Source organism: Perca flavescens, chromosome 10 (assembly GCF_004354835.1).
Source record: "Perca flavescens isolate YP-PL-M2 chromosome 10, PFLA_1.0, whole genome shotgun sequence".
Lineage (NCBI taxonomy): Eukaryota > Metazoa > Chordata > Actinopteri > Perciformes > Percidae > Perca > Perca flavescens.
In genome coordinates, this window is record NC_041340.1 from 22,909,250 (window position 1) to 22,926,181 (window position 16,932).

The following is a 16,932-nucleotide window of genomic DNA, read 5'->3' on the forward strand; positions in this document are numbered from 1 at the left end:
GGCGGTGCAAGGCAAGGTTATATTGCAGATTCAATTTACATCTAATTAAACAATGATCAAGGAAGAAATGGATTTTGAATGGCATTTAAATAGATTTTGTCATGGTGCAGTGGTCAACAAACAAGTAGCTCACCCCTCAGTGGTGAAAAGGTCAGGCGAAGTTGGAGGGGAAGTGCGTGGGAGATAAAATCACGCATTAATGCTCAATTTACTTCCCGACTCTGCGCTAAAAGTTTTGAAAGAGGTCCTGACTGTCAGACATGTCTTGGCTTTTCTAATCAAATCTGTCTAATCAAGCTATTTTTACCACCACACCCACACTGACCCGACCGGGGGGCACTGACATGCATGGGCTGAAAGCGACACATTGACTGCCCCAATTTTCAGTGGGATTCATTTTATGGCAAACAAAAATGTATGCAATCAGATTGATTTGAAACGACAGTATATTCGTACAGAAGTTCTACCTATAGTGATTTTAAACTATTTGAAAACATATTACACAGTCTTTGCATGGTAAAAAGTCCTGTAAAGGCTTTACTACAAAAACGGTATTCTTATCTCATTTTCTGCCTCTCAACATGTGTTACTTTCTCACAGTGTGCGCTGTTTTCTTTCTGATTTTGTACAGTACACTTCAGCTCTGACCCATGATGCCATTCTGGTGATAGCAGAGGCCTTCAGGTACCTGCGGCGCCAACGTGTGGACGTCTCTCGACGGGGCAGCGCTGGAGACTGCCTAGCCAATCCCGCTGTACCTTGGAGCCAAGGCATCGACATTGAGAGAGCTCTCAAAACGGTAGGGGGCAGAGAGAAGAGAGAGAGAGAGAGAGAGAGAGAGAGAGAGAGAGTGGCAAGCTGATCACCAAAGAAAAGGCTAGAAGAAGTGAAGCAGAGATAGGGAGTGAGAGTGTGATAAAGATGGAAAGTGACAGAGAGAAGGGAAGAGAATGCAGAGCTGTTCTCCTCCCTTTGCCCCCAGATATCTCTGCACAGAGCTCACTCAAATCCAGGCCCTCATTACCATAAAACTACATCTTTTATTAAAGCGTATCCAGTTCATCATTTGATTAACAGACTGAGCGCACTCCAGTTGCTCCATGGACACGAGCACCTTAATACCAGCTATATATGCAAAGTGATGGCTATTACACATTACCCTGTCTGTCTGTCTGTCCCTTCTGTCTGTCTGTCTGTCTGTCGTGGCAGGTCCAAGTGAATGGTATGACTGGGAACATCCAGTTTGACAACTACGGCCGCAGAACCAACTACACCATAGATGTTTATGAGATGAAAACAGGTGGGCCGAGTAAGGTAAGCCGGAGCGGTGACCTCTCCAACTCTCAACTGTCTGATCCAGAGGTAATCAAAAATCTGTTAGTAAAAAACAGCTGGCTCACATCAAGGATTGGTTCATTGCTTGTCAAAATTGTGGAATTTAGCCAACATGTAATTTGAAATGCTTTATTGATCGGCTGTACTGAAGAACTAAACTCAGTGAATGTTGGCCACATGTTTAGGCGTGCCAAAACTTTGCCCTAAACAATTTTGAGAGAACCGATCGAGCATGATTGTGTGAAAGTAGAAACAAATAAATAAAAAAACCTCAAAAAAGTCAAACAAGCCTCTACATCCATTTATTAAAGTACTAAGGGCTTTTTGCAGTCATGTGGGTCCCGCAGGGCTGACAGGACAGTGCAGAGTAATGTGAATTGCCTTTCTCTACCTCTGTTAGGTAGCAGCACTGATGAGCTATCCCGAGCATCACAAGCCACACAAATCACACACAGATTACCTACGATCTGATAGCTAAAACAGCCCTATCAAAAGAGTGATATAAGACTCTGCTGTGTGATAGCGCAGATAATGATTTCCTGAGAGTAAATACCATTCAGATAACCAATTACTGTAAAGGGGATCCAAAAATTCCTCTGGCTCCTCTTCAAAATGGTAATTCCCAGTGGTACATTCACATTATAACTGGTACCATATAATGACCTCTGGTTTTATTTCATAACCTCACCAAGTTCCAAACGGCGGCTGTGAATTTCTCGTTAGCTGGATAAGTGTGGGCTCAGTCTGATATGATGTGTGATTATGCCGCCTGCCTCCCAGTCCTCTAAAGCCCACACTTCAGTTAGCATCACACAGCCCTAACAGCCAAACAGAGAGGATGGAGAGAGAGTGGGAGAAAGGAGGTCAGGGGGGGTGGGGGGAGTGAGGGAGCGAGGGAAGATGAGACAAGTGGGGCAGCAGTTTGTCAGGACCTGGAGCCCTAGTCACCCCACTGACAGTTAGAGGATGAAGGTTCTTAGCTGTGACTGTCACGAGTGATGTATGGGCTGATATCTGTCTCAGCTGCTCAGGGTGAGATCAGGACTTTGCCTTTGGAGCAGCACTCTATGACACAGCTCCCCCACAGTCTCGCCCCCCGAGCAGCACTTCTCAAACATCACTGTCGGACATAAGCGAGGGAATAAACATTTAGAGCTTTCTCCAGTCGGGCAATAACTCAATCCATAACTGTAACCACAGTTTGGAGCTGAAGTTTGAGACGTCTGCTGCTTTCTAGCGCCTCCACTTGGTGTTCAAATACTCTGCACTGTTGTACACCTGTCTTTCCCAAACATTTAAAGATCTGAGGCAAAAAAAAAAAAAAAAAAAAAAGAAAAAAGAATGTCGACCAGATGTGACGGGGGAGAAACCTAGCCAGCAACAGTTAGACTATTGGCAGCAACATATGCAATACGTTTCATCTTGAGCCAGAGCAGCCATTACTTCAGATGGGCAAACAAACACTTGACATTGGTTTGACTTAAGCATCTGTACAGCAGAATACAGAGAAACTGCATTGGCAGGACTGTGCAGAACAAAAAACTGTGGAGCCACTGGAATATTATGCTAAATTATTAAACGTGTATGCAGTTCACAGGCCTGAATATCAATTATTTACCATAAAACCTGGGAAGCTGAAAAATGGGGGTACGGGGGGGGGGGGGGGGGGGGGGGGGGGGGGGGTGAAGTTGTCTTCTGTATGCTCATGCAGTTCAGTTTCTGCTCATTTGGTTGTTTCAGTGAATGTAGATAATAAAAAAAACAATCTTCATAATATCTTTGATCATGACACTTACTGCATGATGAATGTAGAAAAATCAATTCTGTTTATTCCATGTTTAGATTGCTGGGCCACTTCTGCTGCTTTAGCATTCTGCTCATTCGCTGCTATTTTGGTCGAACTTTAGGGCAGAGGCAGCAGGCCTCTCGGGAAATGCAGTGTTGTTTTAATGAGCCCTGCATCATGGCAGTTCCCAGTAAACACCCTGAACTGTCCCTGCTATATGCTCGACATACGTAATGTCAGTGTGTTGGAATGCATCACTAACCACTGTTTTCTCTTTGCAGATTGGGTACTGGAACGAGTACGCACGATTTGTAAATATTATGGACCCGCAGGTCTCCAACGACTCCTCAGTGGAAAACCGAACGATTGTGGTCACTACTATTATGGTACACTTTCCATGCAGTTTTAAATGTTTCACATATTCTGCCACTCAAGGTCATGGTGTTGATTCCAGTGAGTGATACATTCTGTCCTGGGCGGGTAGAACCACATCTTTTTTGTGTTGCTTTCCATCCACTCACTACATGTTGAAACAGTCAGTCCGAAATGGGGAGTGTTTCAACTGTATCCGTGTGGGTGTCAAAGCATTTTGATTTTCCATACTTCAGTGGCCTGTCGTAGCAGTGACATCACAATAATGGTATCAATGATAATGGTTAACTCCATCAATTACAAAAAGCATACAAACGCATACGTAAGTAGACCTGTCTGTCCTCATCAAGTAAATGTTCAATGACACTTGGGATAGACTGGCCGAAGAATGACTAAAGGATGATACTGCAATGGTTTCTCAAGCTGGGCAAAGCAAAATAAACAGTATTGGAGGAGGGATAAGCAGGTGGGGTATTTTTCCTTGTTATCACCTCTCCAATCTATTTTGTATTGCTCCTACGTGTGTTCTGTGTTGAAGTATAACTTCCAGTCAGTGATTTAGGAGGAATAATTTTCTGGGAATTTCCCCAGACCAAAGTATTATAAACAAACAAAATATCTTAGATTTTTTTTTTTTTTCAACTGTATTTACTCAAGTAAATGTTTCAGGCTTATTGGATAGCTTCCATTGTGAATGTATTTGCTGACTGTATAATGGCATTGTAATTACCTTCTGCAGTACCTCAGTCGCTGCAAACGTTTTATATGAAAAAGAATAAGGCTCGCTGGTATTAATGCACACTTAGTTTTCATCTGTATTCCAAGGCATAAGCTGGCGTTACTCTATAGCAAGAGGAAACATTTAACATCTCTAGATGAGAAATACAGTCTGGAAGTAAACGTGTTAACTCGAGGGGAACACTCAATGGATCCAAGGTGAGGGGATACGTTCAGCACAGAACAAACAAATCATTGCTCTCCTACTTGCACTCTAATTGTGTGTGGCTGCAATGACAATGCCTGCTCTCCTGAGCAGTCATATTGTTTGATAATGAAGATGTGCTCAGTAAGAGAACAGACGAGCTGCACCAGCCTTTTGAAAAGGAGAGGAAAACTAGCACGCTCCTGCTCTCCTGATGTAATTATTTTATTTATGGAGTATTTCTTTGCATTTTTTCTGAATAGCAAAACAACGGCTCTTTTTTCTTTGGAATGAAACAGCCTTTAACTGCACATTGGTGCAATGTGCTTGAATATGTTGAGATACTATGGGCACTGTCTGATCCCTCTCCTGTCACTGGCATTTACTTATGAAACCCATCCCCATTCCCATCCCCACCCACCTCTGAGCTGACCCACACTTAGCCTACCAATGACTCCCAGCCCTTTAAAACTCATTCTGGCCTTGTGTCTTCTCCTACGACAAATGACAAACTTCCTTCCCTCCACCCTATTCCCACAGAGTTGCACCATTGGGCTCAAAATGGGTTGGGTGCATTGGGCTTGGTGTCTGCTGGCTGCCACGGCTTTATGAAAGCAGTGTGACCACAGGATCATGCTGCTGTTGTCAGAGTATAGTTGTGCATTAGCGGGGCATCATCTGTATATGCATGAATGCATGGATGTGGTTATAGCAGCTTATAATATTTTGAATCTCTCTGTGAGTGAGTGAGTGAGTGAGTGAGTGTGTGTGTGTGTGTGTGTGTGTGTGTGTGTGTGTGTGTGTGTGCATGTGCGTGTGCGTGCGCGCACGGGCACATGTGAGTGCATGTATGCATATTTCTGTAAAAGTGAATGTGTGCTTAGGGCATGGGAGTGAATAAACCAGCGTGTGTTTGAATCAACAGGAAGCTCCTTATGTGATGTACAAGAAAAATTATATGCATCTGGATGGGAATGACAGATATGAAGGCTACTGCGTCGATTTAGCATCTGAGATTGCCAAACATGTTGGAATTAAGTACAAACTGTCTATAGTAATGGATGGGAAGTACGGAGCCCGAGACCCCGAGACCAAGACGTGGAACGGGATGGTGGGTGAACTGGTCTATGGGGTGAGTACTGGGAGCCTCGATTTCGCTGATTACATGACAGTTTGCAAGGAACTTCAACATGAGAGGAGATCTCATTTTTCTGTCTTAAGGTTATCACCAACCCGTTGTGAACTCAGTTCAAAGTCTAATGCTGTCTCAGGAAGCTCAGCTGTAAGAGAATTTATCAAATGCAGCCTCTAGCATTGGGGGAGTTGGTGATCATCTTGAGACGGAGAAAATGAAATCATTTCTCAGTGCTGTTCATTGCAATTAATCCTTCTTGCTTAGCCTAGAAAGCTCTCTCTCTCTCTCTTACAGTCGCGAACGGAGGTAGGTACATGAAAACAATGAGTCCATATGGCAAACACACTGTAATCGCTTTGATGAATGAAAGATTGTATGCCTTTGAAGTGATTGTGTAATTATGTTCAATGTTTGATGTGTGTGATGACTGTACCACATTGTAAATTCACAGCAGAGAAAATCTGCTACAGAATCAACAGCTAAATGGTGGTTTGCAGTTTGAAACAACAAGATCCATATGTGTTATGCTCCGTAAAGGTTGAACCTCTCACATTAGGGGAGGGTCACGCCGTGTTTTACATCTGACAGAGTGCTCGGGCTCTCACACAACACCTCAGGCATTCCAAAAATCCCCCCCCCATCCTTTTCTCGCCTTTCTCCGAGGCCACAGTAGTTGAACAGGGGCCAAATACAAAATGCATGAGGGTTAGGCTTCCTCATCTGTTCAATTTCCCAACCATCAGCCTGAGAGATTGCTTGGTTTGATGTGCTATCGCCACCAAATTATCTTTTAAATGGGGGGAAAGTCCACTCCCTGCAGATGGAGGGTTAAAAAAATAAATAAATCCCACTCAAGTCGCTGTCAACTCTTTCCAGGCCTGTAATCTTAAAGCAGGTGGGCCGGGACTAATAGTTTTGTACATTCTGACCTTTTGACCAGTAAATTAATTTGATTTTAGTTGTCTTTTAAAGGTTAGGCCTGCGGCTGCTCTTTATTGCTTTGTTTCCCTCAACATTGATTGAGAGCTGCTTACACCTGCACGAGGATTAAATGGTTATAGCCCCTTCACAGTGTTGTGTTGACAGGGTAAAGAAAACAGCCATGTTTATTGGGTCTATTGGTGCTGCTCCTGGTTTGACCTTGTAAGAAACGTTTTCTGACTCACGCTGCTTCAATCCAATGTTTTCTCAATTTCAACAAAAGACAATACAGCACAATACCAAGAATTGTCCTCCTTTGAAGAGGAGCAGTTATTTAATTAATCACATACACGCTTTCCAATGTGATTAATTATTTTCTTCTGCTTTTACAAAGAAACCCATTGTGATTCCTAAAAAGGCAGCACCACCTCCGTGGAATTTTTTTTGATAATGTGATTGAAGCAGCAGAGCAAAGGAGGGAGATAAAGAGAAACAGCTTGGAAAAAAAATTTAAATAAATAAAGTTAATGCCAGAATAAGCAGTGTTTGGGATATCCAGCCTATTGAATGGCATGTGATGTTTACACAGCCAGGGCTTGCTGATTTGTTTTGTATACAGTAACCCCTCTTCTGCACATCCTGCTGTTTAAATTAAGACATCTGACAACTCACTACTTCTTAAATATGCAATTTCAATGTGAACCATTCCATTATTGAAGCAGCTAGTCTCATAGCAAGATGTAGTATAAAATGGCACGTTATATTGCACATTTGAAAAGTTTTCCTCCTCAGGTCGTGATTAAGGAAGCATTTGGTCAAACATGACTCAAACATCCATCTGCCTCGTGGATTTCTTTCCAAGCTGTCTCTCTGAATGTCTCGCAGGGCCCTCGTGAACTTTTTTTCCTCTTAACTCTGAATGGACCAAAATGTCAGTAAAGAAATCTGATTAACTTTACAGTTTGAATTTCTGATATATTACATCCCAGGTCATAACCCTCTGCAAATGCTACTCTGCTTTTTCTGTGTGTGTGTGTGTGTGTGTGTGTGTGTGTGTGTGTTTTTTTTCTTTTTCCAGCCTGTGTCTCAGCTGGTTCTTATATTTGTGTGTAAAATGTGTAATAACAACATTGTTTTCTTTTTCTTCTCCAGCTCCAGTCATTCATAACACATACATAAAAATGACCCGTTTCTGTATGCAGTTCCTGACTAATGCTTGCTGTGCATGTCCCTGTTTCCAGAGAGCAGATATAGCAGTTGCACCTCTTACCATTACTCTGGTTCGAGAGGAGGTGATAGACTTTTCCAAGCCCTTTATGAGTTTGGGCATCTCCATTATGATAAAGAAGCCGCAAAAGTCCAAGCCTGGCGTTTTCTCCTTCCTGGACCCGCTGGCCTATGAGATCTGGATGTGTATAGTGTTTGCCTATATTGGGGTGAGCGTGGTCCTGTTCCTGGTCAGTCGGTTCAGTCCTTATGAGTGGAACCTGGATGAACAGGACGAGACCAAAGACCCCCAGACGCCCCCCGATCCTCCCAACGACTTTGGCATCTTCAATTCCCTCTGGTTCTCACTGGGCGCCTTCATGCAGCAGGGCTGTGACATCTCCCCCAGGTGGGTCAGCTTCAGTAGACACAAGGAGCAGACACCAGAGAACAACAGAAACAAATACTACTTTAATTTTGAACTGCAAGTGATGAGATGCGTTCTTAATAGGAACACAGGGTCACTTCAGCATCTTCCTTTCCGGTCCTCTTCCTTCAGGTGTTCATTATTTGAAGCTAAACCTATTTCACATTTATTGCAGCTACGATATGTATAATTGAGTTTGTATGCTGAAATCATCATCATCATCACCAAAATGGTTTCATCAATACTTTCTTTAGGCTATGAAATGAACTTTGACCCTGGTTGCTTAACAGCCAATTACAGACTTGGATTTAAGTACATTTTAAACAGCGTGTGCTAGTTTCCTTTGGAAATGTGCTGTTTTAGAGTGCTGATGCAGCACCCGGTTGATTTACAAGGAAATTGTGATTACCGGTGCAATTAGGTACATTAAACACAACTGTTCTTCAACTGCATCTTAGCAGGTTGATTGGTATTACATTCTTTGTTTCCTTGTCATCAACCCCCTCGCAGGTCTCTGTCGGGCCGCATCGTTGGTGGTGTGTGGTGGTTCTTCACCCTCATCATCATCTCCTCCTACACAGCCAACCTGGCTGCCTTCTTGACAGTGGAGAGGATGGTCTCTCCTATAGAAAGTGCCGAAGATTTAGCCAAGCAGACAGAGATAGCATATGGCACTCTGGACTCAGGCTCCACAAAGGAGTTTTTTAGGGTGAGTAGTTTCATAAAACTGTTTTTTTTCCACACACAGCACCTTACGAATCTGCCAGTGGCTCCTTTGCTTTCAGATTAAATGTCCAAAACATTGCAAAGGCCTAAACATTTTGCACTCAGGCTTTTTGACGACTTTGTGTAATGTCCTTGATAATCTCCTCCTCGCAGCTTTTCCATTTTGTACTTTTAGCACAGCACTTTTGACCCACACAAGATTGCTCCAAATGAGGCATGTTGACAGAGAAGCAGTTCTTGAACTCTTATGACATGAACGTGAAATTTATGCGGCAGAACTGCAGTGTGCAACCTTGAGGCACTGGGGCTGTCAGCAGAAAGTGTGATAACAACGTGGAAGACTCAGAGGTGATAAAAAACAGGAGGCTAATCAAAGCACCCACCATCAGGCTCAAACTCAGAAGGGTCAGCTCATGAAATATAATTAGCTAGCTGGCCAAGGCTGGCAAATTGGACCTGATGAAGAAGAGCCCTGTAGGTCACACAGAGCAGTCTGAAAGACAGTTCAGATGGAATAAGCAATATGTCCGTCGGCATGAGGGACTGGCCTGGCAATTAAGTCATAAATTAAGTAAAATCTGAAGCGAAAGTATATTAGTCTCTGGAAGGAAACCACATGCTCACTACGCAGGAGTTAAACTCCGCTGCATATCATTAAGGTGATCAACCTTCCGCTCTAAAATCCGCCGATGTCTTTTAGTTTACGGAGCAGCTGCGTCAGCTATCCAATCCTCTGCATTTGCAGATTAATAAATTGAAAAAGAATTAATGAAACAGCACTCTCTGTCTGTGATGACGAAAAGGCAATATGACAGTCTTTTATCCTACGCTACCCTCATTACTCATCAGCAGGAGAGAAACAATTCATATGTTTCACAGCTGCAGCCTGTTGGCAGAAAGAGCGATTCATTTGTTTTACCCCTGGGTTATATTGCTCAGAACAACGAAATGCAAAATGAAAATCATGTTTTTTTTTCTCACACAAAGACGGACAAGATAGCATCTGCAGAGTTTCATATTTTAAAAGAGGTTTGTTTCTGAGGTGCTGGTTATGAAAGGCTGTTTACTGTGAAGATAATAACATGGCACATGACATACATGACAGCAGTCTATTCTCCATACAGCACCTCACAAAGCCTGTCATCACTCTTCCTTTCATCAGGTGTATATACAATATATGTCTTTGTCACAGACATGATGGGTGCCAATTACAGATTAGGTTTCCAGCCTGACAATGGAGCCACGGCGGGTCTGCTGGTAGAACAATCCGAGAGGTGGTCGGGGAGTAGCAGTTTCCCTGTGTTCTGTATAATGAGTGTCCTAGTTCCATCCCCAAGTCTTCAAATAGAAATTGACATGTGTGAACCGCTACTCCAAGGGACTTTTAATTAAAGCTGCAGAGGACTGACAAGCAAAGAAACACACTAATAAATATGAAGTAAAGTTCTGTTTCAGATCTGTTTTTCAGGAAATACATCCGGGCTTAATTAGACCCATACGGCATCAGCCAGCTGGAAATTTTAAATCAAGTCCAATGTTTCAAACAAGACATATGTCATCCCTGAACCCCCCCCCCGGCCTTTCATTTTTTGACGATTTCACCTGGTTTATTTTGTAAAAGTGCCTGTCAAGTAGAACAAACACAGTAATATTTGTAAAGTATATCGTTTTATTCTGCTTCCTTTCTAAGCAGAAAGCAAAAAAAACAAAAAAAACGAGATGCAATAACAGGAACATGGCTTGTCATAATGAGCTGTAAAACCTTCTAACTCTCATTTGGATGGTTCATGTTTTCAAATCAGTTAAATTATCTCATCGTCTTCTGTGGTTTTAAGAGCCTTTGTTCTTTTAGCTCCTGAAAAATGACAGTTTGGATATACGGCTCATTACCTAACAGCGACAATATTCACATTGTGCCGCGTGTGTGTTCGTTTCGGTGGTGGGAATGAGGAGAAGCTGCAGAGGAATGTTCAAAGAACGAGGTGTTAGAGTAGAAGCCTCCGATTCTGCTGCTCACAACCAACTAGGACAGCTGGGAGCCCGTTGATGTGCCCATTGGAAGCCTGAATGGCTCTAGGCGCTTGGCAGCGCGGCTCTACTCGCACTTGGCTCTTCTTTCCACGACTGCCCTGCCTGTTTGGGCACCCTCTTCCCCTCTGAGTCCAGCCTGTCTCTCGCTTTACCTTGACACAATGCGAGATATAGCTTGGAGCTTTTCTGCTGCTCTTCCTCAACATAGCAGCTGTCATGCGCCGCTGCACCACTGTGATTTGTTTCATCATTTTAATTCCTGTCATGGTTCTTTTCATGCAGTCAGTTGGATATTTGTGTTTTGGATGATTAGAAAATTATGAGTTGTACCAGCGAGGCCACGTTTATCCTCTTGATGAGGTTTTATACCATCAAAAGGCTTGGCTCGGTTACATTTTTTGAATTGTACATTGAAGGAGAAGCTGGATGGTAATAATGGCTGAGATGATAAAATGGGCTGATGTGGCTGTTTAATTACGTGTAAAGACCGGGGTGAGACCATCAAAGACAACCACACTGCTGTCCCATCATGCACCTCATTTAACAGCGTAACAATGAAAGAATGATAATTGTGCAGAGAAATGAGACCGCAGCATTGTTTTCTGTTCCCCTCAAAAAAGATTATACATCAACCCAAAGCCTCAACGGCAAACATCGTACATCTTGCTGATCTGCAGGTGTGGTGAAGAAAGGAACAACAGCTTGAGTGCAGTCGCCAATGCATTTTACTAAGCATGAAAATCAATTTCACGTCTCAGCTGTTGGCACATACACTATAGCTTCTGCGTGGTCCAACACAATGTTTAATAAGTAGGGTTTTTTTATGCAGAGCAGAACTGCATTAGGCCAGGGTGGCACAAAGAGGACCTGGAAAGGAGATTTACACAAGAAATCCTAAGGTTGCCCTGCAATCATATGCAGCACATTGTAGCCCAACTCCCCGAGCTCTTGTCACTTTGTGTTTGAATACAGCGCTGAGTGAAGGGGAGGCTCCTATAAAGATTAGAGCCTGTTTGCATAAAAGAGAAAGCTGACAACAGTGATGATAGACTAGTGCGAGATAGGCGTAACCTCTGAGGGAATGCGCTGTCCTCAGAGGGCCTTGTCGAACTTTAGATGAGCAGCAACAGCAGGCGCGAGAGGAGCTATTTGAGTCCAGCAACAAGCATCAAAGACGGGCAATTGGTATTCAGGGCGTAACATGTGGCACTTCAGTGACAGAGTACACCCACAGAGCCTCAACTTTCATTTCTGCATACTTGAGATACAGGTAGTCCTGGCATACAGGATATTGGGGCGAAGTGGTGATGTCCACGAACAAAGCAGAGGTAAAGTAGAAGGAAATGTAGTGGTGGATGTTTGGAGATGGCATTTAGATACACAATCGGTGTAACGTATGTGGGAGAGGCCATAATGAAAGCAGCCTGCGACGCGAAAGGAAGAATAAAAAACTGCTGCAGTTCGAAGGGTAGTGGACGGAGGTCAGGAATTGCTGCATAACTGAGAATCAATACAGATTAAGTGGTTATTTGGATTGGAGAGGGCAAGTGCTTTGACTTTGGACGTTAATCACTTGTCCCTTCTCAGACATTTTAATGACATTTTTGGTGATTTCTAGAAAAACAAAACCTCTAGTCTTTAGGTTTACTAATGATCTTTCAGAAAGTACAGGAAAGCAAATCTCTCTTGACTTTTTTTCTTTTCCTTCTGTCCATTTCATTGAAGACTTGAGAGGCTTTACTTTTTCTGGCCAATAAGCATTTCATCTCTAGACTGGGAAGAGATGCCCAAGGGGTAGCCTTTCTTAGTGTAAGAGAGTAATACTTGTATCCTTTAATGCAGGCAAATAGCCTGTGGGCCAAATCTGGCCCTCCAACCAAAATATTTGAGTTGACCATAAAGGGTTTGCATCAAAACCTTTAACTGTAATGTAAATACAAGACTGGTATAAACCTCAATCAACGTAACCTTGTAATAAGAATGAATAATATAAGTAGATTATAAATTATATAATCCACTTCTTGTACTGTCCATGATACAAGTACCTTTGACTTCAAACAAAGTTTTAATTCCATGGCTAAATCTTTAGCAAATCGGGTGAATCTTCACTCTCATAGTGCAACACAGAACAAAGGTTAGCATTTGAGCCATTTATTAACATTTAAGTATAAGCTGTTTTTTAAACAAAAAAAGCTCTAAAAACTGATGTTACCTGTCGGTGGACAGGTAACATCAGCTAGCAGCTAATTTTGTGGTGACAAAATTAGCTGCTAGCTGATGAACACAATGCAGCATTTAGGAGTTTAAGAGCCAGATATTACCTCAGGAGTTAGTAAAACAGAGCTAAAAGAGAGTGAATATTAGATTCACCAGGTGGCAAGAAACTCAACTCCATATCTGCTGGATGTGTAAATGGGCAGTAAAAGTTTGACATATAAACTTCAAAGTTGACGCTTGAGTTTTACTGCTTGTTTCTGCTGACCCCAGGTATTGCAGGTTTAAAGGTATAATATGCAGTATTTTCTTAAAAAAACAACAAATGTAGTCCCTCTCAATCATGACCCATTAGAAGTGTGTGGTGGTGTCTGTATCTGCAGAGACTCTGCCCTCTGCCTGAATTTTCTCTTTTCTTCTTATTTGTTTGTGTGCGGGACATTTGCGAGCATCAACAAAGAGCCTTTGGGCCCCACGTGGGTGTGTAACCCCCAGCTAATAACAGCGTGCAGGTTGTAGAGTCTGTTCAAATTCCCAGGTACTGCCGCTTAGTCACGCGCCCATGGCCTCTCATACTGACGCACAAGTTTAACCCACACACACACACACACACACAGGCAGGATAAAGCTTAGATTGAAATATAACCTAAAATATGACAGACCTGCGCCTCCACCGCTCTTGTAGACTACGTTGCCCCCCCCCCATTGCAAAAAGCTAGAAATAACTGCCTATGTTGGCCAATGCTTGTATGTCATTGCTGTCCTTCCTGCTCTAAGGAAACCTTCATTTGTATGTGCATGCATTACTGTGCCTGAGTGCCCGTGTGTTCATATCTGCATGTGATTTGGATGTGGTGATTCGAAAGACTTCTCCCCAGAAGAATAATAAGCACCCACCAGTTTTCCTCTGGTATCCCACTGACCTAGTCTTGCTAAAGGCAAGTCATGTTCTCTTGATTCCTCATCTTTGGTCACCAGGCTGGAATAACAGACCTGAGTTTTGCAAGGCAGCAGGAAGCAGATTTGCTGGTGAACACCTACACAGATGATGTAACTGTGTAGCCTAGGTAGGAGCATTGGCTGAGATTGACTATTTACGTACTTCATTATGAAAAGAGCAACATTATGATTGCTTTAGTATAATTTGAGGACATTTAAAGCAGGAGGATTGTGCCGTTTGCCAATTACCCAAGATGGACTTGTGTTTCTTTTCGCTTTATACAATAGCTATCAAATGTAACCCCTCCCTGTTAATTGTCTGGAAGCTCAGTTAGAATACAGCAGTGTCTTCTAACAGGGCCATTATATGGTGTGAAGGAGAGCCACATGTACGTATAAAGCTGTATTAATGGCAGCCTATAATTGCTCAACAAATTGTCTTTTCATTGATGATGGACTTTTGCAGTCATTATTCCCAAATTGAATTTTAAATGATCACCATAGACCGGATTGTGAATGATTACATTTAGAAAAAGACATGCAAGAATAGATTTTTTGATGCATTATGTGTGTGTGTGTGTGTGTGTGTGTGTGTGTGTGTGTGTGTGTGTGTGTGTTTGTGAGTATGCACGTTTGTGTGCCAGCAATAATCAAATATCTCTGTTTCCCTCCTAGGCTTTCTCACTGTATCTTGTTTTCCTCCTCTATTAGAATCTGCTTTAAGCATCTCACTGGTGACTTTAGTGGAATCGGCCTATTTAAGTTTTGGTCTCACTTCTTCCCCGCTCTGATATTGATGAATTGACTTCATAAAGCACTGAGGCAGCACACTCTGTCGTCAGTAATCAATGCCCAGATCCATTACTTTCTCTTTATTTGAGGAGGCGTCTGGAGCCGAGCCACTGCCGAGCAGATGAGCCCCGGGTCTTTGGGGAAATTGTCTTCTAAACTAGTGTCCTTTCCATGATGTCTGACACATGCAACTTGAACGCATTTAACAAGATTTTCAACAAAAACATCACATCTAACTGTGACTCCCTCCCCAGCCGTTGCATTAAAATAAAATGGCCATCACCCCAAACTTTAAAGCTTTTTCATCTGAGCTGAGGACATTCATCATGCCGACTTTTTAATTTGTGTTATGTTGCTGTCTCATCTCATCCTCACCCTTGGACTGATGCTCTATGTCAGATGCCTGCAAACAAATTATATATGATAACATAAAGCCAGTAAAGCACTTTCGTTAGGTCAAGGTTAATGCTTTTGTTTATTAATAGAAATGCATTAGAGATGGATATGCTCTTGTTAGGGGGGCTTTTACCAACTGAGGACAGCGAGTCTGTGTACTGATCAGTATGTCTGGATTGTCTCCATTTATCCATGTGCAGTTATCTAACTGTACTGTACCTTATTTTCAACATTCAATAATAGAGTTTTATACAATACATGATCTTTACTGTTTTTTTTTTTAAGCATTCCTAGTTGACTGAATGGCCTGTTAATTGTAACAACTAACAATGAATGACATTATCGATTAAGTTGTGGATTATTTTTTCAGTCAAGTATAAAATGTCAGACATAGTGAACAATTAACATTAGAATCTTCCAGAGGCCAAGTTGACAATTTCAAGCCGCTTCTTTTGTCCAAAAACATTTGAGAAGCTTGAAGCAGCAAATGTTTGCGGCGTTATTAAAAAGTGGCATCATCAGGTCAAATTTTTATTTTGTCAAGTACTTTGGTTTATTAACAAACACCTACAAAACTAATGTCATTCTTAAATGACGGAACTGGTACATTATAACTGCTAGCATCAGCATGTTAGCATTGACTTTGTGAGCATGCTAGCATGCTGATGTTAGCTCCAAGCACCGGAGCAGCTAGTGTGGCTGTAGACACTCGAAAATATTTTTCTGTCAATCAACTAATGAATTCATTGACTAATCATTTCACATTTTATTATGGCTAAACTCATGACTTGTGGCCCTGTGAGGTTAAAAGAAAAACGCCCTCGGGAAACATCTCTGACAGATGCTGGTATATCAACAGCTTGTCCATATTAAATACACAAATCCTTTGGTTGACAGTAGATCTTTTGATTCAGCCAGTTCTTGAAAGGCATCCAACCCCCTCTGTCTCTCTCTCTGGCCTTTACTAAAAGAAAGTATCTTTTTTATGTGGGATCCAGTCTGCAGTAAACACAGTGCCACTCGGGAACTGGCTCATCGCTGCTTGGACCAGGATCTGTTCAAAGTGTGAAATGCCTATGCCAAAATAAATCCAGCGGCATTGAATAATTTAATTGATGCTTATTATAGATAGCGCTCAACTCCCACAGATTTTACAGGCTCGCTAAGCCTGACCCCAGGCGCTGGGAAAAGGCTCATCTGTGTCACTTTGTGATGAGTTGCCTTGTGTCTGCGTAACCCGCTTTCTTGTCCGCTTCTCTTACTTCTTATGCACATTGCCTCTGAGTCACAGTTGAGAGATGTTACATTAAGGACAGTGTTGTTGAAATGAATGACTGTAATAAGTTCTACAAGTTAAATTAAAACTATAAACCAAGGCTCAAATTCGCCAAGACTTTTGCAAGTTTCCATATAAATCATCATTATACACACTTCACTGACACAAACGTTTAATTATTGACGATAGTGTTGCATAACCAAGTCCACAAATGCCAGTATTTCTACTAAAACCCAATTTGCATGACATTATACTATACAGGTGATGTGTGGTCCTCATTCCCACTCGGTGAATGTGAGCCTTAAGCTGCAACATAGTATTTGAAGAGTACATCGAGAAATGGATTTAGAAAATTTTTGTACTTCATGATCTTGTAAAAGTCCACCAGCTATATTTTCTGGAAGTATTTAAAGATATCGTTGCCACTTTTCCAAGATGTCTATAAATACTTCAT

The 16,932-nt window shown here is 42.2% G+C and overlaps 1 protein-coding gene across 2 annotated transcripts in view; it reads left to right on the top strand.

The window, feature by feature from the left end:
- Positions 1 to 16,932, top strand: part of LOC114563227 (glutamate receptor 3) — an 88,410-nt gene that overhangs the window by 61,354 nt on the left and 10,124 nt on the right. For both annotated transcript variants that reach the window (XM_028590073.1, XM_028590074.1), the window contains exons 7-12: positions 632 to 799; positions 1,210 to 1,314; positions 3,403 to 3,507; positions 5,341 to 5,547; positions 7,713 to 8,086; positions 8,615 to 8,813. In XM_028590073.1, coding sequence (XP_028445874.1) covers positions 632 to 799; positions 1,210 to 1,314; positions 3,403 to 3,507; positions 5,341 to 5,547; positions 7,713 to 8,086; positions 8,615 to 8,813 — 1,158 coding nt within the window. The remainder of the gene's footprint in view (positions 1 to 631; positions 800 to 1,209; positions 1,315 to 3,402; positions 3,508 to 5,340; positions 5,548 to 7,712; positions 8,087 to 8,614; positions 8,814 to 16,932) is intronic.